General features: G+C 41.2%; 1 protein-coding gene across 1 annotated transcript in view; it reads left to right on the top strand.

Annotated features, from left to right (window-relative positions):
• LOC126199571 (lipase 3-like) overlaps positions 1–23,610 on the top strand; it is a 190,095-nt gene that overhangs the window by 139,149 nt on the left and 27,336 nt on the right. The window contains exon 7 of the mRNA XM_049936494.1: positions 9,509–9,648. Coding sequence (XP_049792451.1) covers positions 9,509–9,648 — 140 coding nt within the window. The remainder of the gene's footprint in view (positions 1–9,508; positions 9,649–23,610) is intronic.

The raw sequence follows: 23,610 nt of genomic DNA, 5'->3' as shown, positions 1-23,610 counted from the left end.
GCCGCAGACTATATGTACCTGGCGCGCCAACGTCCGAGGGCTTCTCCGCGGTCATTTCCGGTGCGGTTCTCCTCTTGCTACCTGCGACGGAGGAGAACCGCACCGGAAATGACCGCGGAGAAGCCCTCGGACGTTGGCGCGCCAGGTACATATAGTCTGCGGCCGCGAGCTCGCCTCCAGTTCACCACCGGCAATGGAGGGTGAAGCTTTGACAATGCCAGCCACTCGTGCTGGCGAAACGTCAGAAAAATCATTAGATGAACGTCGGCCGAAGAACCCGAGACAGAAGCCAATAGGCAGTTTGTCAACAAGTGGCCACGAAAGCCTTAACAATTTTGTAGGATGTTGATTGTTGATTCATTAACACACCATTCTGCAGGGTCATCACTAACAAGGTTATTTCTTTTCGTAAGGTTGACTTGACACTTAGTTTTTCGTGAAACTCGAAATCAGGAACAATTTGCTTTTCTTCACTTTTAACTTTTGTTTCATCTATATTTACTTCTTTTACAACAGCTGCAGTGCCAGAAATATCGTCCGTATTACTTGAACTCAAAGTCGAACCAACAATATTTTTTACGAAAAATTTATCTATTCTGCCAAACGGTTTTAGAACATTAGCTTCTCGTTCACGCCTTTCCTTCGATAGTTTCCGAAATGCCACCTCACTTAATTTTGCACGTTTGCTTTTTTCACTGTTATTCATGTTAAGGCACTTAACAAAATTGTCAACCAACAGTCAAAACAAAAGATAAAAATTTGTAAAAGGAAAGAAAGAAAGACTGTATCCACTTCCAATCATACTGCGCCGTACATGAGAACAAAGCTTTTTACTTTAAACACGGCACACGAGCACAAAGATTTTTCCTTTAAGCACGGAGCGATGAACTGACCATCTCAGATTACTCGACGTAACTGTGCTATGAAAGAATGACAATGAAGAATAATTTAATTTCATTGTCACCTGTTTCTCTTTTGTCAGTGAACAGTAGAAGCACACCTGCCGGCTGCAATTCGTCTCGTAAGGAAAATGGAACAGTCCCTTTTTTGGCTTCTGTTTCCCACGTCGCTGGAATTTTAGTTGGGACGCAATATGTTCTGAATGTTTTTGAGACTGTGTTTCTAATTTAAAAAGCAAATAATTTTTGGAATTTCTTGCAGTGAGGTATGCTGGATCGACTCTTATCCCACTTATTCCTATAACATTTTAGTGGTTTCTGTGGACAGAGAAGACAGACTCCAAAGTTTAAGTAGTCTTGTTGGCACTTGATGTGGTGTATTGTCATTTGTGTGAATACTGCTGTTATGTCTACACGCAAATGCACGTTTTGTTCCAACATAAAATAAAATAACTTTTCCTCGACGAAAGAAAAGGTTAGTTAAGAAGTTTAATATAAAATTCACAATGCCACGTACTATTCGATTGCAGTGAGTGGGAACTTTGATATCTTGCAGGCTGCAGCACAATAAATGAGACAAACGGAAGTTGGTTTCTTCTTATTTTTTCGCCAAAAAAGTGACTAAGTAAATAAATAGATAAAATTTTTAAACTGTTGTGAAGTGTATTTCACAGTTTATTAGATATTCTGCTTATGTTCTTTTCGCATAAACATGTGTTTAAAAATGTAAAACATTCACAGTATCAACATGTTTTGTTAAAAGGGTTCCATTAAATCACAGCTCAGATATTGAAGACCACAGAGCTTTCACATTGTTTACAGTAATGGAGGGTTGACTTGATACTTCCCCGTAATTTCTGCAAGAAATTTAAGTAGAGTCGGGTTTTACATACTGAGGCCCACTCATGTTACAGTATTTAAGGAACTGCTGATTAGTTTATCACAGCTTTTCAGGGGTCTCGGTATTTTCACGGGGAAAATATGGTAGGGTTAAGTACAAGCCGACAACATTCTCGGAATAATAACCTTTCGAACATTGTATTATACATTGCCGTCCTGGCAACTTACTTCAAAATATTTTGAAAAACCGTGAGGATGATACCAGACAGAAACCCAATGTTAAATTTCCATTCAGTCGCCAAGTAAACTATGTATATTTCCAAGCTTGTATTGTCGAATTTCGTTCTTAAGGCTTATTCAAACTAGCAGGTTGTTTAACAATATTCAAAATTTTTGTCGTTTGTAAACGCAGTTATTTTAAAACTTAAAAGGTTAAAATGAGTACAGAACAAAAAATGCCGCCCCCTTAAGGTGCCGCCCCTAGGCCCGTGCCTAGTGGCCCTATATGTAAATCCACCACTGAGGACGTAGTGTCAGTATTGCCACGCCTTGATGTGTTCCACCCACTTCTGGGTCATGTTGTGGATCTGAGCCCGAATGAAGTGAAAAGATTTCGGTCACCGTTGCTTATTAGTTCCGACTTTCTGCTTTACAAACCAATATCAGAATGGCCGTGTGTTTCTCGCAGCTGCAAGTCTTTTCATCGCCGCATTTTCTTCCGTGTTAACTCCTTGTTAACTCTCAATGAAATCGACTTCTTGTTGTAAGTTGTACGTATATTTAATCTTTAGTTACAGTACGGAACCAATTCACATACAGTTCTGTGGTGTGTGTACTGTAAGACCTTCGGTATACACACTATCAGATTATTTGACTTGTCGCTCTAACGAAGTAGGCGAGTGTCAGAATATGTCTCGTGGTCTTATCGTGGCGTGTTTATCTTCTGCCGTTAGGTCTGACGATAGAAATGCCACTTGCACCCTTAGAGTATCAGATTGATGGGGACCAACTTTAAACAGAACTTGATTAATTTTCACACTCATTTATTAAAATAATAACAAGCATAGAATTACTTAACTTGATTCTGGATGCTATTTACAATTGAAAATCTGAAGTTCCTTTGGTCTTGGTACGTTGATCTTCCCACCCATGAACCATGGACCTTGCCGTTAGTGGGGAGGCTTGCGTGCCTCAGCGATACAGATGGCCGTACCGTATGTGAAACGACAACAGAGGGGTATCTGTTGAGAGGCCAGACAAACAGGTGGTTCCTGAAGAGGGGCAGCAGCCTTTTCAGTAGTTGCAGGGGCAACAGTCTGGATGATTGACTGATCTGGCCTTGTAACATTAACCAAAACGGCCTTGCTGTGCTGGTACTGCGAACGGCTGAAAGCAAGGGGAAACTACAGCCATAATTTTTCCCGAGGACATGCAGCTTTACTGTATGATTAAATGATGATGGCGTCCTCTTGGGTAAAATATTCCGGAGGTAAAATAGTCCCCCATTCGGATCTCCGGGAGGGGACTACTCAAGAGGGCGTCGTTATCAGGAGAAAGAAAACTGGCGTTCTACGGACCGGAGCGTGGAATGTCAGATCCCTTAATCGGGCCGGTAGGTTAGAAAATTTAAAAAGGGAAATGGATAGGTTAAAGTTAGATATAGTGGGAATTAGTGAAGTTCGGTGGCAGGAGGAACAAGACTTTTTGTCAGGTGATTACAGGGTTATAAATACAAACTCAAATAGAGGTAATGCCGGAGTAGGTTTAATAATGAATAAAAAAATAGGAGTGCGGGTTAGCTACTACAAACAGCATAGTGAACGCATTATTGTGGCCAAGATAGACACAAAGCCCATACCTACTACAGTAGTACAAGTTTATATGCCAACTATCTCTGCAGATGATGAAGAAATTGATGAAATGTATGACGAGATAAAAGAAATTATTCAGGTAGTGAAGGGAGACGAAAATTTAATAGTCATGGGTGACTGGAATTCGTCAGTAGGAAAAGGGAGAGAAAGAAACATAGTAGGTGAATATGGATTGGGGGGAAGAAATGAAAGAGGAAGCCGCCTTGTAGAATTTTGCACAGAGCATAACTTAATCATAGCTAACACTTGGTTCAAGAATCATAAAAGAAGGTTGTATACCTGGAAGAATCCTGGAGATACTAAAAGGTATCAGATAGATTATATAATGTTAAGACAGAGATTTAGGAACCAGGTTTTAAATTGTAAGACATTTCCAGGGGCAGGTATGTATTCTGACCACAATCTCTTGGTTATGAACTGCAGATTGAAACTGAAGAAACTGCAAAAAGGTGGGAATTTCAGGAGATGGGACCTGGATAAACTGAAAGAAGCAGAGGTTGTAGAGAGTTTCAGGGAGAGCATAAGGGAACAATTGACAGGAATGGGGGAAAGAAATACAGTAGAAGAAGAATGGGTAGCTCTGAGGCATGAAGTAGTGAAAGCAGCAGTCGATCAAGTAGGTAAAAAGACGAGGGCTAATAGAAATCCTTGGGTAACAGAAGAAATATTGAATTTAATTGATGAAAGGAGAAAATATAAAAATGCAGTAAATGAAGCAGGCAAAAAGGATTACAACCGTCTCAAAAAAGAGATCGACAGGAAGTGCAAAATGGCTAAGCAGGCATGGCTAGAGGACAAATGTAAGGATGTAGAGGCTTGCCTCACTAGGGGTAAGATAGATACTGCCTATAGGAAAATTAAAGAGACCTTTGGAGAGAACAGAGCCACTTGTATGAATATCAAGAGCTCAGATGGCAACCCAGTTCTAAGCAAAGAAGGGAAGGCAGAAAGGTGGAAGGAGTATATAGAGGGTTTATACAAGGGCGATGTACTTGAGGACAATATTATGGAAATGGAAGAGGATGTAGATGAAGATGAAATGGGAGATACGATACTGCGTGAAGAGTTTGACAGAGCACTGAAAGACCTGAGTCGAAACAAGGCCCTGGGAGTAGACAACATTCCATTAGAACTACTGACGGCCTTGGGAGAGCCAGTCCTGACAAAACTCCACCATCTGGTGAGCAAGATGTATGAGACAGGTGAAATACCCTTTGACTTCAAGAAGAATATAATAATTCCAATCCCAAAGAAAGCAGGTGTTGACAGATGTGAAAATTACCGAACTATCAGTTTAATAAGTCACAGCTGCAAAATACTAACGCGAATTCTTTACAGATGAATGGAAAAACTGGTAGAAGCGGACCTCGGGGAAGATCAGTTTGGATTCCGTAGAAATGTTGGAACACGTGAGGCAATACTAACCTTGCGACTTATCTTAGAAGAAAGATTAAGAAAAGGCAAACCTACGTTTCTAGCAGTTGTAGACTTAGAGAAAGCTTTTGACAATGTTGACTGGAATACTCTCTTTCACATTCTAAAGGTGGCAGGGGTAAAATATAGGGAGCGAAAAGCTATTTACAATTTGTATAGAAACCAGATGGCAGTTATAAGAGTCTAGGGGCATGAAAGGGAAGCAGTGGTTGGGAAAGGAGTGAGACAGGGTTGTAGCCTCTCCCCGATGTTATTCAATCTGTATATTGAGCAAGCAGTAAAGGAAACAAAAGAAAAATTCGGAGTAGGTATTAAAATTCATGGAGAAGAAGTAAAAACTTTGAGGTTCACCGATGAAATTGTAATTCTGTCAGAGACAAATGGTTCAAATGGTTCTGAGCACTATGGGACTTAACATCTGTGGTCATCAGTCCCCTAGAACTTAGAACTACTTAAACCTAACTAACCTAAGGACATCACACACATCCATGCCCGAGGCACGATTCGAACCTGCGACCGTAGCAGTCACGCGGTTCCGGACTGCGCGCCTAGAACCGCTAGACCACCGCGGCCGGCCTGTCAGAGACAGCAAAGGACTTGGAAGAGCAGTTGAACGGAATGGACAGTGTTTTGAAAGGAGGATATAAGATGAACATCAACAAAAGCAAAACGAGGATAATGGAATGTAGTCAAATTAAATCGGGTGATGCTGAGGGAATTAGATTAGGAAATGAGACACTTAAAGTAGTAAAGGAGTTTTGCTATTTAGGGAGTAAAATAACTGATGATGGTCGAAGTAGAGAGGATATAAAATGTAGACTGGCAATGGCAATGAAATCGTTTCTGAAGAAGAGAAATTTGTGAACATCGAGTATAGATTTATGTGTCAGGAAGCCGTTTCTGAAAGTATTTGTATGGAGTGTAGCCATGTATGGAAGTGAAACATGGACGATAATTAGTACGGACAAGAAGAGAATAGAAGCTTTCGAAATGTGGTGCTACAGAAGAATGCTGAAGATAAGGTGGGTAGATCACGTAACTAATGAGGAGGTATTGAATAGGATTGGGGAGAAGAGAAGTTTGTGGCACAACTTGACTAGAAGAAGGGATCGGTTGGTAGGACATGTTTTGAGGCATCAAGGGATCACAAATTTAGCATTGGAGGGCAGCTTGGAGGGTACAAATCGTAGAGGGAGACCAAGAGATAAATACACTAAGCAGATTCAGAACGATGTAGGTTGCAGTAGGTACTGGGAGATGAAGAAGCTTGCACAGGGTAGAGTAGCATGGAGAGCTGCATCAAACCAGTCTCAGGACTGAAGACCACAGTCCGGAACCGTGTGACTGCTATGGTCGCAGGTTCGAATCCTGCCTCGGGCATGGATGTGTGTGATGTCCTTAGGTTAGTTAGGTTTAAGTAGTTCTGAGTTCTAGGGGACTGATGACCACAGCAGTTGTGTCCCATAGTGCTCAGAGCCATTTGAACCATTTTGAAGACCACAACAACAACAACGTTAATCTTATTCTCACATGCCTCTGATACTTGACAATGTGTCTATACATTTATCTTCATGGCTATGTACAGGAATATGATAATCTTATTAGGCGCAGACTGAAACTTGACTGTAGACTGGTATAGACTAATGCATATAGGTACAGACTGGTGCAGACAAATGCAGACTGGTACAGACTGGTGCAGACAAATGCAGACTGCTTAATCGGAGGTCTGTACACTCGTTATAATACCTCGCATGTCCAGGCATCACTGTCCGAGGGTGATCTGCGAGGAGAAAAGGTTCTACGTTAGCAGCAACCTCATTGGCTGCGTTACATACACACGGATCGGCGGAAGCAGAATTTGGTCCATCTCTAAGGCAGTGCCATATCGTACTGCAGAGACGGACGAGCGCTGCGCCTCCGCTGTTGTGCTTAGCGGGGCGCGCTCTAGTGGGAAAGTTGTGTACACGCTCACTACGCGGAACTATGTACACAACGAGTTCTTTTACGGAATTTTATCGAGCACTGATTGTCTAAACGATCAGTCTATCTCTGTAGAGATCTGTCAAACGACAGATGCATTTATTTCTCGGGACGTCGCCATGATTGTCATGATATTCGGTATTCCATGTTTGCGTTTTTCTACTTTGCATACACCTCGCCTATCCACAAGTGGGCTCAAGGTCATCAGAAACAAAATCCGCGGACAGTATGCAGTTGAAATTTATCCCTTAACTAACAGGAAAAAAATTGGCTGACGTTGCAACCATCATTTGTTGGGCAGAATGGTAACACATTGCTTTCCCTGTAATGATATGTTGTTGCCCCACATCGTGTTACTACATTTTTTCCGGAATCAAAACTGATATTCCCCGAGGTCAGTTTTACCAGTTTTTCTATTCTTCTGTAAGTAATTCATAATTGTTTTGCAACCATAACTTATTAAACGTTTGGTTCGGTATTGCCTCTATTCTTGAAATTGGAATTGTTACATTCTTCTTGAAGTCTTAGGATATTTCCACTTTCACAGACATCTTTCAAACGAGATGGAAATTTGGTCAAAGTCATCTTATATCCTCATAGAGTCACTCAACGATCACAGCTTCCCGTGCACCAGAGCATCATTAGCACACAGTCAGAGACTGTTGCTCTCCCTGTCCATAAGATCATTTATGTATATACAGAATAAGAGCGGTTCTGTCACATTTTCCTGGGGCACTCCGAGCAATATCATTGTCTCTGATGAACACTCGTAGTCTAGAACAATGAATTTGGTTGTGTTACTTAAGAAGTCTTCGAGACCAGGCCGGTGTGGCCGAGCGGTTCTACGCGCTGCAGTCTGGAACCGCGCGACCGCTACGGTCGCAGGTTCGAATCCTGCCTCGGGCATGGATGTGTGTGATGTCCTCAGGTTAGCTAGGTTTAAGTAGTTCTAAGTTTTAGGGGACTGATGACCTCAGATGTTGAGTCCCATAGTGCTCAGAGCCATTTCAACCATTTTTTTAAAAATCTATTTCGTATTAAGCTTATCCATTAGAACTCGTGACTGTTAATTAATGTAAAAGTTATGGTATTTTTAGTGAACTAAATCTGTTTGTATGATCATAAACTTTATATTGAAAACCAAGAAAGAAGTTCAGATGACCCGTTGACTTATTTTTGTTTTTACATTAATGTGATCTGAAATATTACTAAAGGTAGATTCTGTTTATTTCAGCTAGAGGGAATATGTATAAAAGTTATACTATTTGTTATGAACTGCAGCTGTTTTTGTGATCATGAGCTTTAAATTTAAAACAAGAACAAAATTTCAAATGAACTGCTGTCTTATGTCTGTTCCTGCGTTAATATGATCTGGGATACTTGCAAAGGTGGATTCCGTTTGTTACAGCTAGAGCTAACGTATATAAAAGGACTGATTTATGTTAACAGTAGAGGACTTGACCGTTTGGATATATAGTACAGATTTTATTCTCTGATAAGATATTTACATTGACACCTGTGTAGTTATCATCTAAGGAGAGGGATATTTGGGGGAGGGGAGGGAGGTTAAGGGATCGAAGCAGACAGAAGGACCCTCACAGAAAAGAGCCGTATGTACTGTCGCAGTAAGCACGAAACTAAAAAAAAAAAGCATCCATATCGACAGATAAGCAATACTTATGACGATACATTAAAGCATGTCCCATCTTCTTGTGACAGAGCCAGCACCCAGCGTTACGCTAGAAATACCGATGTAACTTATAGAAAACCATCAGAAGATGAGCCCGAAAAAGGCTCGAAAACCGGTTCATGGAATAGTAAGTAACTATTCAGAAAAGTGACTGGTTACAGTTTTGCGTATTTACATTTTATTCCGTATATTTGTATCTTCATTAATAATCTACAGTGGGGCACCGTGTAAAACGCTTTCCAGAAACCTATGAATGTGGAATCTGGCTATTGCCTTTCATCCATGGTTATCAGGATATCAGTGGAAAACGAGCAAACTGAGTTTCGCACGAGCGATGATTTCCACAACGGTGCTGATTGTGGACAGAAACTTTTCCCTCTCACGGAAATGTATTATATTCGAATGGAGAATGTGTTCAAGGATTCTGCGACAGACAAAAGTTAAGGATAGACATCTCCTGTTCTTTAAAAATATGAAAACTGAAACGAGATTTAGGATGCACAAGAATGGTTCAAATGGCTCTGAGCACTATGCGACTTAACTTCTGAGGTCATCAGTCGGCTAGAACTTAGAACTAATTAAACCTAACTAACCTAAGGACATTACACACATCCATGCCCGAGGCAGGATTCAAACCTGCGACCGTAGCAGTCGCTCGGCTCCAGACTGTAGCGCCTAGAACCGCACGGCCACTCCGGCCGGCGCACAAGAATGGAATCCGTTTATTTCCGAAATTTGACACTGTAGTGAATTTTGTTTGGTCCTCCTCAGAGTCGCTGTTTCGGTGTGAGCAGGTCGGTTCCGGAAGTTCGACTACGGCCTGCAGAATCCCGAGGTATACGGCTGCCCCTCTCCTCCTGACTACGTGCTGTCCAGGGTGGAGGTCCCGGTCGCCCTCTTCCACAGCAGGAACGACTGGCTGGCGGCCACGCAGGTGGGTCTACTCTTCTCAGCCTTCCAATACAGGCATAGTGCAGCCTGCGAGAACTTTGTCTTTAAAATACGAACAGTCAAAGTCAAGTTATAGAACATTATAAAGCCGAAGTGAAAAAAGAAATAAGTAAATAAAGTAATTGCCTGAGAAAGTCAACACGGAGAGAGCGATCTGAATGAATGCTGTACCTTTTTTACTTAGATTTTTATTTGACAAGGTGAAAATGTAGAAAACAGTGATTACTAGTTTCAACCGCTTTAACGGTCTTCTTCAGATCAGGGTACAAACATTCTGTGTCTGTTTAGTGACGAGCATTATTAAAAAAGGTATTGTTATTGAATGGAAGCTGGACACACGCAATAACAAAGAAATGAGATTACGTGTTCACACACATTATATGTCCTGTGTAATTTTTCGCTCGACAACTGAAACCTGAGACACATCTAATTCCAAAGTCCTGTCTGTACAAAATATTTGCCACACGAGTCAACATTAATCTCACAACACTAATGCTCTGGAGGTTTTCTCACGTTGGACGGATTGGTCTGAGAAGACGGAAGATTGCGCACGAAGTTCTCAATGGCGAAACAATTTCTTCCACCGGTAGAATCAATAGCCTCCGCCTCTCGCTTCAGATCTCAAGGGTTGCCTTCAGCGACTCATTGCACCTTGTATTAACGTTTGTACTCGGAACAGACTCTATTCGTTACACCCCTATGGACCACAACTTCCATAGAGGCCCAATGTACCCATTTTGTGTGGCAGTACCAACGAGCACTAGGTGGGTGTGCCTCGTCGTAGTGACCTTTCTGACAGGCCTCACTGATCATAGTAGAAGTTCACTGTCCTTAGTTGAAGTTAGTTGTCCATTGAAGAGATGTCAGACGGCCAAGTAGGAGGGCAATGGACATTCTGGCAAGGAAAAAGCAGACTCAGCAAGGTCAGCATCTGGTGTCAGGCTCCAGCTGATGCTATTGTACTTGTTATCTTCAGGGTCTCTGATACAAGATTACATCTGAGGGAGGCAGTTACACAAGTCATATTCAAGGTTACACTCTTCCCCTACAGTGAAGTAACACAATTTTTATGATTTGTAACATTAATTTTCAGAGTTTTTAAAATAGCTTTATTGTACTTTGAAAACGATATATATATATATATATATATATATATATATATATATATATATATATATATATATATATATATATATATATATATATATATATATATATATATTTTTCCAAATTAATACTTTATGTGTGTGTGTGTGTGTGTGTGTGTGTGTGTGTGTGTGTGTGCAGGGTGTCCCATTTATCTTGACCACCGTAAATAACTGTTCCAGATGCAAATTACAAAATGTTTCAAGCAAATGTTCCTTAGCCAACAGGTTGACATCAATCAGCATGATTGCCTACATTATACCTTTGGTTTTTACAAAGATATGAATAGCAGTATGGCTTCTTTAAATGGCACCCTGTATTTTTTACTCGGTAATTCATTTCCTCTACTAAAGACCTCTTCAAAAATGTATCAGTTTACGATTCAGTGAAACACAACATCATTAATTACATAACACAACACTTGAGCCCGGGATCACAAACTTGTTCACTTGCTGGAGCTGTCATAAAACAAATGAAAACCAAGAAAAAACATAGCACAAAATTGACTTTGACTCTGCTGTACCATTGTCCAGGAATAGAACATTCAAAGGTGCTCAAAGTGGTGACCCTGGACACCGATACTATGGTGCACTCGTTGAATGAAAGAATTATTTACTGCTTCCAGTGTTGCCTGCTGAAGAGAATTACAAGCAAGTACGATACGTTCCTGCATGTCCTCTGGAGTTGTTGGAATATCGCGACATACAACGTCTTTAATGCATTCCCAAAGAAAAAAATTCCACAGGATTTAAATCAGGAGACCTAGCAGGCCAAGTAACTGTTCCTTCTCGACGAATCCATCTGCCAGGGTACCTTCGGTTCAGAACACGACGTGCACGCATGGCATTATGTGCTGGACATCCATCGTGTTGATACCACGTAAGCATTCTGGTTCGTATCGGCACTTTATCTAGAAGAGGAGGAAGAATTCGTCTGAGGAAGTTGGCATACGCTGTGCCGTTTAGACTACCATTGATGAAATAAGGGCCAATAATTGTAGCACCAAACATCCCACACCTTATGTTAACTCTCCATTGACGCTGATGTTCCACCTACCTAAGCCATCGTGGCTAATCGCTGGACCAATAATGCATGTTCCTTGTATTTACCTGTCCTTTGTTTGAGAAGGGAAATTCATCGGTAAATAGAACATTGGAGACGAAGTTCGGGTTGGCGGGGATTTGCTGCTGTGCCCACTGACAGAACTGTACACGATTCTGGAAATCATTCCCATGGAATTCTTGATGTAGGTGTACATGGTAAGCTTGGAACCGGTGACGTGTAAGAATACGATGCACACTGGTTTTAGGAATGTCAATCTCGTGTTCAAGCTGTCGTGTGCTTACATGTGAATTCACAGCAACGGAGGCGAGAACAGTAACTTCGGCAGCTTCGTCTGTGCGAGTGTTACGAAGATTGCATTCTCGTAGGTTGAAACTTCCCGTTTCCTGAAGCGTCTCAACAACACGAGAAAACATCCGTCGGGAAGGTGCGTTCCTGTCAGGATATCGCTCTCTGTACAGTTCCGCTGCCTGCGTAGCATTTCGCCTACCTTCAGCAGCAACAACAACAACAATAAAAGAAACATTATGTCGATGCAGTTTGTAGGAAGGACAATCTTTACTGTATGCCTACTCTACACAATCGTATTTAAAAGGACTAAACGACAGTACTAAATGTACCCGTACACAAGAAAACAGTATTGCAATTACTGTTCTTACATCCCCATAGATGAGTAGCATTTCTACCTTCTCTTGGTTGGAGTACATTCTCCTCACACAACTCTTCAACTGACGATGGTTGACGGAATCACGGGTGTGCGTTCTACTTATGTTTACATTTGTCCTGTCAGCGTCAGCACGTGGATATGTTTCATTACCCCGAGTACCTGCGCTAAGCGCTGGGAGCGTCAACGTCAATGTGTTGTGTAATTAATTACGTTGTGTTTCAGTGAATGGTGCACTGTGATACATTTTTGACTAGGTCTTTGGGAGAGGAAATGAATTACCAAATAAAAAATCAGGATGCCATTTAAAAAAGCCATACCGCTGTTCATATCTTTGTAAAAGACAAAGTTACAACGAAGGCAGTCATGCTGATTGATGTCCCCCTGACTGCTACAGAACACTTTCTTGGAACATTTTGTAATTTGCATCTGGACAAACAGTCATTTAGGGTGGTCAAGATAAATGGGGCACCCAGTATTAACATAATTCTTAAAGTTCTGTACGATATAACAAATAAAGCAATAAAGAAATTATATATTACACTTCCCATTGAATCAGTATGGACTGTCTGCATTCTTTACAATTCATATTTTTCTGTATACAGTTTTCAATCTTTTGTACGATATTTACTATACAGGGGAAACGAGGACAAGCAGCAGCTGGTGAAGAAATAACACACACACACACAGACACACACACACACACACACACCGTATGAACTGAAAACTCTCATCTCTGTTTGACGTTTACTAATGAGATCGCCCCATCCTGGGAGGAAACAAGGAACTACTACGAACATGCACTGAACTCAAATTTCAATAGGTTATGAGATTAACGGGTTGATATGAGAGTGGAACACATCATTTAGAGGATTAAAACATGAAATATTTGCTTTTATTACAGTACCTTGCACACAGATAGCGAATTTCATTGCTTATTTGACTGGACATTGACACGACTCAGTTATTAAGGGGAAGGAGGTGGGATGAATAATCTCACCATTATTTATAGTCATTTTTCGTGTGGTGATGTTGGTGGAAAACACTGGGTCGGTATGATGCATCTCCTTGAAGCTGTGTGATTGTGAGTCAGCAACTCTCATCGTAGTTCTGCCACTTTTAGGCGAGGACTCATAATGGTCTCCACACTGACTGTTCGCCGTGGCTTGCTTAGCAGAAGTAATATTATCACGGTGTCGGGAGGCAGATGCTAGGCAAGGAAACTATCATTCTCAGACAACTGCTTCATTTCCAAGCACTAGACCGTACGATTTCGTGTACTTCACATGAAACAGGAAAAATAAGTGCAATATGATGATGGACATTCAGATGGGAGTAAGGAACAGAATCAAAGTCAGCAGACTAGGTAAGTGATGAATGAAAGAGCCTCCACGTCCTCCTGTTTTTGCACTGCCTCACCAACTATCCCTTCACTTCTAATGACTCTGCATAACTCACAGACTCCTCGAATTTTTGCTCCTCTCCATGTTGTCATTGGTGGGCTAAATTTTCGGTGCCACCTAATGATATGTCGCTGTTTGGTGACCACGTCTTGCAGTCCAGGGGAAATTTTTCTATCTTGTGTGGACTGAAATGATTAGGGGACTGGCGTTTTCCCATGCGTTCCGAGTATTGTTCACAATCAATCCAGCACATTGTTCTGGTGTTTTCCTTAGATGCTGTGAAAGCAGTCTCACAACAAGTATTTGTAACGGTTGTCTCTGCCTGAAGCCTGGACACTCTTACATTTGTGTCTTCTCTAAGAAATTGCCGTCAATCGTGGTGTATAAGAAGCCTCCCTATTCTCTGGCAAATATCTTTTTTAAGCAGGCTGAAACTTCTTCCGCAATCCCATAGTTCTCCCACCTCTCCATATGCATTCTTGTCACATTTATGTATAAGCTCTATCTCAGTGCCTGCAGGGATCCTCAAATTAATGGCACGTTCCCCGAAGTCCACTATGCCCTTCGCAAAGTTTCTATTTGTACGTGCACCGAAGGCCCCCACCAGCCTGCCCGTTGGGTGGGTACGAGGTCCGACTTCCCCTCCTCCTGAGCTGCCGGAGACGGGAGGCGATTAAAGTCTCCGCCGGCGGAGATGTAAATGCACGTATAGTGTGCAGTCGACTTGGAAGTATACATATTACACAGAATTCAGGTTGTCAGGGCTAGAGGTGTAAACAAACAAGTGCTTATAACGAAAGAACTCGACATTTTGTGTTGTTGTGTAAATATGTTATCGACAGAGCCACTCTCCAAGACGTGTCCTCACCATTTCATGAACATTACTGAGTCTTGGGGCACATGTGCACGAATGATTACTGTGCAGTAGGCAGAAATACTCCTGACAGTCATTATGTGGACGACACATCGAAAGATGCAGCGTCTGCTATGGCTAGCAAAGTTAAAATCTGTAAAACGTGTTCAGCAGAGTGCAAAAAAGGAATGTAACACAGATCCTTACTCACGTAAATCTATTTATAAGTGGCACAGAACTCTTTGAGATACATGAAGTTTGATTCAAAGTGCTGGAAAACATCCTAAAATGCACGCAATTGAAGAGATCGTGGTACGTGTGCGTGGAACATTTGCTAGAAGTCCATGTAACTCCATTATACAAGCTAGAAGGAAACTAACCGTCCCCCATTCGACGGTGTATGACATTGTGCACAAACGTCTCCGGTTTCAAGCTAACAAACTCCAACTTTGGCTTCACATTAAGCCTGAGGATCACCGCAGACGACGCGATTTTGCTGTTACAACATTGCATCGTGTAGAAGAAAAAAACTTGTAATTCAATGCAGTGCCATTTCGTGATGAATCTATTTTCCACGTCTGTGGAAAAGGTAACTGACGTAACTGTCGGGTACGGGGAAGTGAGATTCCGGGAGAAGTAATACAATGTGAAAGGAACACGCCACAAGTGGAAGCGATTAGGACTACATTAACATAGCGTGATTGGTCCATGTCCTCTATGGATTCTACAGAGACAGGACACACCTATCTCGCGATGATGGCGAACTATACAGTTCCACATATGCCTCCAGACATCATTTTCCAGCAGGATGGTGCTCTCCCCCCTCCTCCCCGCTATTATCATGGGACCATGACAATGTTACCACATTTTTCCATGAGACGTATACTGAGTGATTGATCGAAATGATGGGGTCCCATTGCCTGGGCCGCTCTGTCTCCCAATCTGACTCCACGCATGCAGGATAATTGAGGGCATTGTTTACAGAACAATAGTTCGAGATGTGCTAAATTTGAGACAACGAATCTGCAATGCACTAGAGGCTGTAACATCTGTCATACTTACGAACATGTGACGGAAATTGGGATACTGTTTCGATATATGTTGAGCTACAAACAATGCCCGCATTGAACTGTACCAAAATGCATTAAAATTTTTAAGCTCCTGTGTACAATGTCGGACAACTAAAGCTATAAACCTTGATAGGTAGAGAAATATCAACAAATACTTCTGTCTACCACTAGCCCAGACGCCATGTGTTTGTGCACACATAACGAGGAGTCAATCATGCTTATGCATACAAACACCTATGAAAAATGGTTTATTCGAATATTGCACATCCTCTCAAGTGTACAACCACTATTTGCAAATAAATACACATTCACATATTCAGTCAAATGACTAATGTGAGGGTGGGGGGTCCTGTTCCCATCATCACAGAAGAACCATTTTTCATCCTGACGCAATGGGCCGACCTTCAGCTGTAGTGCAACATGTACGAGTACCTCATAACCACATGATTAAAAATTACCTCGCACACCATTTTCAGAGTGCCGCCAATGCCCTTGAGCAGACTCTCCTTGTAATGTTTGATCATGAGAGCCTCTCAGGCCACCCAATGCACACATATAACCCACCTTTTGGGACACTTGCGTCTATACAGTAAACACACATTTTAGGTCTGAGACCCACAGATTTCACGATATGTGACCCATTCCCACGTCTTTTATTAGCCTGATAGCCTTCTTGTTTTGAGGTATTATGCCAAATGATTATCAGCTGCATGTCCAGAAGTGTTGAATGTGTTGGGACTGTACCTTGCATATGGATCGCCGCCTTTCACCTAGTACACGAAACTGCCTGCATCCAAATAAAGTAACTTGGGATCAACGAAGTTTGGTTTTGCAAACTCTTATTGAAATTGGTATAAGTGGAGTTCAGAGAGGTCTAGAATACATATATCGATATAGACATGCTTCATGACTGCACTCCACAACGAATAATTCTTTATTGAAGATTTCAGACACAGCGGCAGGTCACTGTGCACAACATGCAAATCAGTGGGATATTCCATGTCTGCTTCCAGGATGGATCCGCCACCAGTTTTCAGTTGTCAAATACGCTCTAATTCTTTTTCACGTTGCTTGTCTCGTCTGTTTCCAGCGTCGAAATATAATTCGAGACATATCCTGTTGAACTGGTTTCTTCATCACCAGTGTTTGTCTGTATGTCTCTGGAAGGACAGGGTAGTCGTTAAGACCCACGAACAGAAAGTAGCGGGAGCTTAACACCCGCATTCCAATGATGTTGAAGTTTCGGATGCTCTTTGTTCGAAGCAGATATACGGGATACATTTCCCACCAACGTATACGACACAGATTTGTTCTTGTCTTCTTGCCTCTCTAGAGTGTATGAGTTATTATTTGTATTACTTCAAACCAGTATTAGTTCCAGTTTGGCGTACATAGCAATGCACTTATTAACCTTAAAGAAGCCCGTTAACATTCTGAGGGAAATACACACTTAACTGGCTACTTATCGATTTCTCTCTGTGCCTCCCGATCTATCCTGCATTTGAAAGCATTCAGATGTGAAGTTGGTGTGGAGACATGTAGTTTGAGAGTGGATGTAATTACAAAGTTTCTTGTGCACTTGATTCCGATGCTATTAAGTTTGTATCTAATTTCTTGAAACAGAAAGACAAATGCATAATTTGTAGGATGTGATGTCACTGCTGGGTAGGTTCCGTTCTTCTTCTTCATAAATGTTCCTTCAAAATGTAGGAAACTGTTGCTGAGAATTATTAAATAACCCTGATCTTGAATGAGAATTATTATCTCATTATTATTATTAAACTTTGCAAAAGCAAAAGTTTTGTAGCAAAAGTATTCATGATGAATGACCTGATCGTCATATTGAACTGGAGCTGTTACATCGATTGATGACATTTTGAAGTTACAATCATATTGGTTTAATGAAGCTGTAATTCTCACATATTATCACGTTCTGCTACCGTCTGCACCATCCAAATTGACAACCCAACATTTTTCAGATTTTTGCATCGTCTTTGGCAACATGTTCTGCATAAACACTCCACGAATTTTTGGTATTTTGAAATTTCTGTCGAATTTAATCAGATCTGTGTTTGTAAGTAGTCTTTATAATTACTTCATAATACGTCTCTCTCGAAATTCTTAAATGACTGATATCATTTCATTTATGTGAACTATATTTCCTGCGTCGACGCCAAGATTAGTCATAACCATCCCGTTACGTTTGTTTATAAATAGCTCATCTGCTACTAGTCACGATTTTCTTTATTTTATTTTCACACGACGCGTTTCGGGAAATGATTCCCATTTTCAAGTGCGTTTTTTGTGTTTGTTATGTCATTCCTATGTGATGTTGTCGATGTGTGAGATTCTGCCACATTTTGTTGACTTTACTGCAGTATATAAGAAAACACACGATTTCTTCTAAATTTCGCCACTAACTTCACGAAAAGATCGACAACCAACTATACATCGCGAGTTTTCTTATATATTGCAATAAGTCAACAAAATGAAGCAGAGTCTCACACATCGACAACATCACATAGGAATGACATAACAAACACAAAAAACGCACTTGAAAATGGGAATCATTTCCCGAAACGCCTCGTGCGAAAAACAAAATAAAGAAAATCGTGACTGGTAGCAGATGAGTTATTTATAAACAAACCTATTGTTTTCACAGTCGCAGGCCTTCAGAACCATTTAAAATGGATCAAATCAGACCATCCCATTAGCTCATTGGGGGTCATCGTATTATATATTCTCCAGCGGGTTCATTATTTCATTCTGAATTTTATGACCTTTGCCTGTGCCGTCTTGACTGGCTAAAATAACTTCAATAATATTCTTCTATTTTTTTCTTTTAGGTCTTTTCATTCGTCCATGTGCGGTGTTGTTTCACCTTTGTATATTAGTCATACATAACATTTCAACATATGTTACTTTCATACGTACAGCCAGGCTAGAGCTGAGGATAACCATAAGTTTTATATTGCCGTTTTCAAGTATCCATCGACATGTAGTTTATGTAGTTGCATTCTGTCATTCATCTCCTCCAGCACCTTATATTTTCTAGCTACTGCCCTGATTACACTATTTCTGATAACTTTGGGTTAACTGCTTCAATTTTTGTGTCAATGTATAAACAAATGTTTGGTCTGCACGTATTTCGCTTTGAATGAATTTATGACATACGTGCATATTTGTCTGTTGTGTACAGTGTAGTGACACAGTTATGCATCGGTTCAATGTCTTTCAATCAGAAACTCCTGGAAGTTTCGTCTTCTCGTCCATTACTTCATTTTCTTGTTTTGTCAATAATAATAAATCCTTGCTGCGTGTTTTCCAGCAATCTGTGCACATGGCTATAAATGCAAAGAACGTCCTGTCAGTTCCTACATGCACTAGGTACAAAGGTTTCAAATTCATATTGTCCTTATGGAAAACGATAGTGAAGTTCACATTATCGCTTACCAACAGCTTTGAAATTTTGGAATATGTCTTGCTCAAAGAGAAGACAACAGCTTTCAGATGACAGGCAAAACAATAATATTTGCCTTTCTCATACTGGTTTTTCCATTGTCACGTCGGCGGAAATGACTACATTTTTCGACTTTACATTGTAGGGTGGTGGGATATCAAAAATGGTTCAAATGGCTCTGAGCACTATGGGATTTAACATCTATGGTCATCAGTCCCCTAGAACTTAGAACTACTTAAACCTAACTAACCTAAGGATATCACACACATCCATGCCCGAGGCAGGATTCGAACCTGCGACCGAAGCGGGTGGGATATCACTGCTGTTGCTGGCAGTCTGGTATGTGACTCCATCAGTGCTGTGCATAGTCTCCTGTAATACCTGGTACTTTGCTTGAAATAGTATTTTTGAAAATTATGTACATACTTGAAGCAGATCCTCTCAGGGTGTGTTAGTGCCAGAATAAGATGAGTCTTATCGGTCTGACGGTCGAATAATTATAACACATGTATAATCAGAAAGTAGCAATTGATTCTTCTTCTCTTAGTTTTCAGTACCACTGCAGGACCAGTTAGTTACTATTAGGTCCTTGTGAAGACGGTGTTCCATCCACTAAGTTACGGTAATGAATGCATATTTACAATAGGGTACAGGGGACTTTATAGAGAAATGAAAAACACGCACACGTAGCTCTTACACATAATGCTTTATTTATAAACTCTTTGGAATTGCAGGGCAAGATACATAAGTAAGATCATAGTTCTGTGCCTACATGTGGCACAGTTAATTCACACATTTCTACGAACTGGTGCACAGCATGAATCAAATAGTTATTATTTCTTCTGAAGGGTGCCGAGTTTGGCACGCTGTCTCCAACAGATTGCTCCACATTCACTTATACAATCGATAGACAGAAGGTTACTAGCCTACATGGTATAGAGCAGGCTGAACTGCATGACTCGCGTACATTAAAATTTCAAAAGTGTGCTCTTGTAGATGAGTGCTCTTCCCCCGTTTCAATCAGTGAGCATTTGATGACCTAGTGTCACGGAAGGAGAGTGAGCGTTTTTGTGGAATAAAGAAGAAATCTTCATTGGAGCACCACACAGATGAGTCAATTCTTTCAGAGGTAATATCACCTCGATGGCACTATATCTAGGATTTTCGAATGCTACCGCCACTGGATAGAACTCATGATCAAAAATTCCCATACAGGAATATTTACAGGTGCTGTTGTTTAAACTGCAACTGACGTTCAGCTACATTATTTGAAAGTCAGGCAGCTGCTTCTGGGATGAGTTCACCACACCAGCAAGGAAGAAATAAAGAACTAATTATTAGTTAATTATACATTTCTTCCAACTACAACTTTGTTCATCATCATAGGCACTAATACTCATATGACAGCTGTTATGCAGTGGGGAGTGTTGCTATACACCTCGACGTGTTTGCCCTTTGAGAGTTCTCGCATGAGTGGGTGAATAATTTATAAACAGCTGATAATAGAAAAGGCAGTCAAATGGAAACGAGACAGACAGAAAAAAGAGAAATTGTTAGATGGAAGCAGGGGTCACGCTCTCAGGGTTCTATACAAACTTAATTATATACAGGGTGGTCCACTGATCGTGACCGGGCCAAATATCTCACGAAATAAACGTCAAACGAAAAAACTGCAAAGAACGAAACCTGTCGAGCTTGAAGGGGGAAACCAGATAGCGCTATGGTTGTCCCGCTAGATGGCGCTGCCATAGGTCAAACGGATATCAACTTCGTTTTTCTTTTTTTTTTAAATAGGAACCCCAATTTTTTATTACATATTCGTGTAGTACGTAAAGAAATGTGAATGTTTTAGTTGGACCACTTTTTTCGCTTTGTAATAGATGGCACTGTAATAGTCACAAACGTTTAAGTAAGTCGTATCACGTAACATTCAGCCAGTGCGGACGGTATTTGCTTCGTGATACATTACCCGTGTTAAAATGGACCGTTTACCAACTGCGGAAAAGGTCGATATCGTGTTGATGTATGGCTATTGTGATCAAAATGCCCATCGAGCGTGTGCTATGTATGCTGCTTGGTATCCTGGACGACATCATCCAAGTGTCCGGACCGTTCGCCGGATGGTTACGTTATTTAAGGAAACAGGAAGTGTTCAGCCACATGTGAAACGTCAACCACGACCTGCAACAAATGATGATGCCCAAGTAGGTGTTTTAGCTGCTGCCGCGGCTAATCCGCACATCAGTAGCAGACAAACAGCGCGAGAATCGGGAATCTTAAAAACGTCGGTGTTGAGAATGCTGTATCAACATCGATTGCACCCGTACCATATTTCTATGCACCAGGATTTTCATGGCGACGACTTTGAATATCGTGTACAGTTCTGCCACTGGACACAAGAGAAATTACGGGACGATGACAGATTTTTTGCACGCGTTCTATTTAGCGACGAAACGTCATTCACCACCAGCGGTAACGTAAACCGGCATAATATGCACTACTGGGCAACGGAAAATCCACGGTGGCTGCGACAAGTGGAACATCAGCGACCTTGGCGGGTTAATGAATGGTGCAGCATTATGGAAGGAAGGATAATTGGCCCCCATTTTGTCGATGGCAATCTAAATGGTGCAATGTATGCTGATTTCCTGCGTAATGTTCTACCGATTTTACTACAAGATGTTTCACTGAATGACAGAATGGCGATGCACTTCCAACATGATAGCCGGCCGGAGTGGCCGAGCGGTTCCAGGCGCTACAGTCTGGAACCGAGCGATCGCTACGGTCGCAGGTTCGAATCCTGCCTCGGGCATGGATGTGTGTGATGTCCTTAGGCTAGTTTGGTTTAAGTAGTTCTAAGTTCTAGGGGACTGATGACCTCAGAAGTTAAGTTCCATTGTGCTCAGAACCATTTGAACCATTTTTCCCAACATGATGGATGTCCGGCACATAGCTCTGTGGTTGAAGGGGTATTGAATAGCATATTTCATGACAGGTGGATTGGTCGCCGAAGCACCATACCATGGCCCGCACGTTCACCGGATCTGACGTCCCCGGATTTCTTTCAGTGAGGAAAGTTGAAGGATATTTGCTATCGTGATCCACCGACAACACCTGACAACATGCGTCAGCCAATTGTCAATAGATGTGCGAACATTACGGAAGGCGAACTACTCGCTGTTGAGAGGAATGTCGTTACACGTATTGCCAAACGCATTGAGGTTGACGGACATTATTTAGCATTTATTGCATTAATGTGGTATTTACGGGTAATCACGTTGTAACAGCATGCGTTCTCAGAAATGATAAGTTCACAGAGGTACATGTATCACATTGGAACAACCGAAATAAAATGTTCAAACGTACCTACGTTCTCTATTTTAATTTAAAAAAGCTACCTGTTACCAACTGTCCGTCTAAAATTGTGAGCCATATGTTTGTGACTATTACAGCGCCATCTATCAAAAAGTGAAAAAAGTGGTCCAACTAAAACATTTATATTTCTTTACTTACTACACGAATATGTAATAAAAATGGGGGTTCCTGTTTTTAAAAACTCAGTTGATACCCGTTTGATCTATGACAGCGCCATCTAGCCGGCCAACCATAGCGCCATCTGGTTTCCCTCTTCAAGATAGACAAGTTTCGTTCTTTGTAGTTTTTTCGTTTGACGCTTATTTCGTGAGATATTTGGCCCGGTCACGATCAATGGACTACCCTGGATATATAGATACTTAATCCGTCCTGGGATTCGAGAATCTCGACGATTTTTGTCTGTTATCGACTAGCAAGATATTGGTTCCGGAAGTTCCTAGGCTATTGAGAAAGCCTAAATTTCATGTTTGGAATGAGATAACAAAAGGCAAAAGAAATATGTTTTTAGTGTGAGGTAATTACAAATTAAAAATTTATGGATTTTTTTTCCTTTACTTATACTGTGAAACGTTGTGAAACATCGGTTCTTGCCAAATTTCATGATTCCAGACCAGCGGGAAGTACCCTATATGTTTTGATGAATGAGTTTGCGAATATTAAAATATGTCTTAGATGCTTCAGTGTTTTACGCCGACATAAATTCCAACTTGATGTATCTGTCTCTTCTGGAGGAAAAGGGTTCTTAACAGTCGGACAGACAGACCGAAGTGATTCTGTAAGGGTTCCGTTTTTACCGACTGAGCTATCGACTCCTAAAAAGTAAGTAAACTGTTTATTATTTCAAAAGTAATCGCCATAACGGGTAATGCATTTATCCGAGTGTGGGACGAGACCGTCAATGTCTATATGGAA

This window comes from Schistocerca nitens, chromosome 8 (assembly GCF_023898315.1).
Source record: "Schistocerca nitens isolate TAMUIC-IGC-003100 chromosome 8, iqSchNite1.1, whole genome shotgun sequence".
Lineage (NCBI taxonomy): Eukaryota > Metazoa > Arthropoda > Insecta > Orthoptera > Acrididae > Schistocerca > Schistocerca nitens.
Note: the sequence above shows the minus strand (reverse complement) of the source record. Positions and strands in the feature narration are given on the sequence as shown.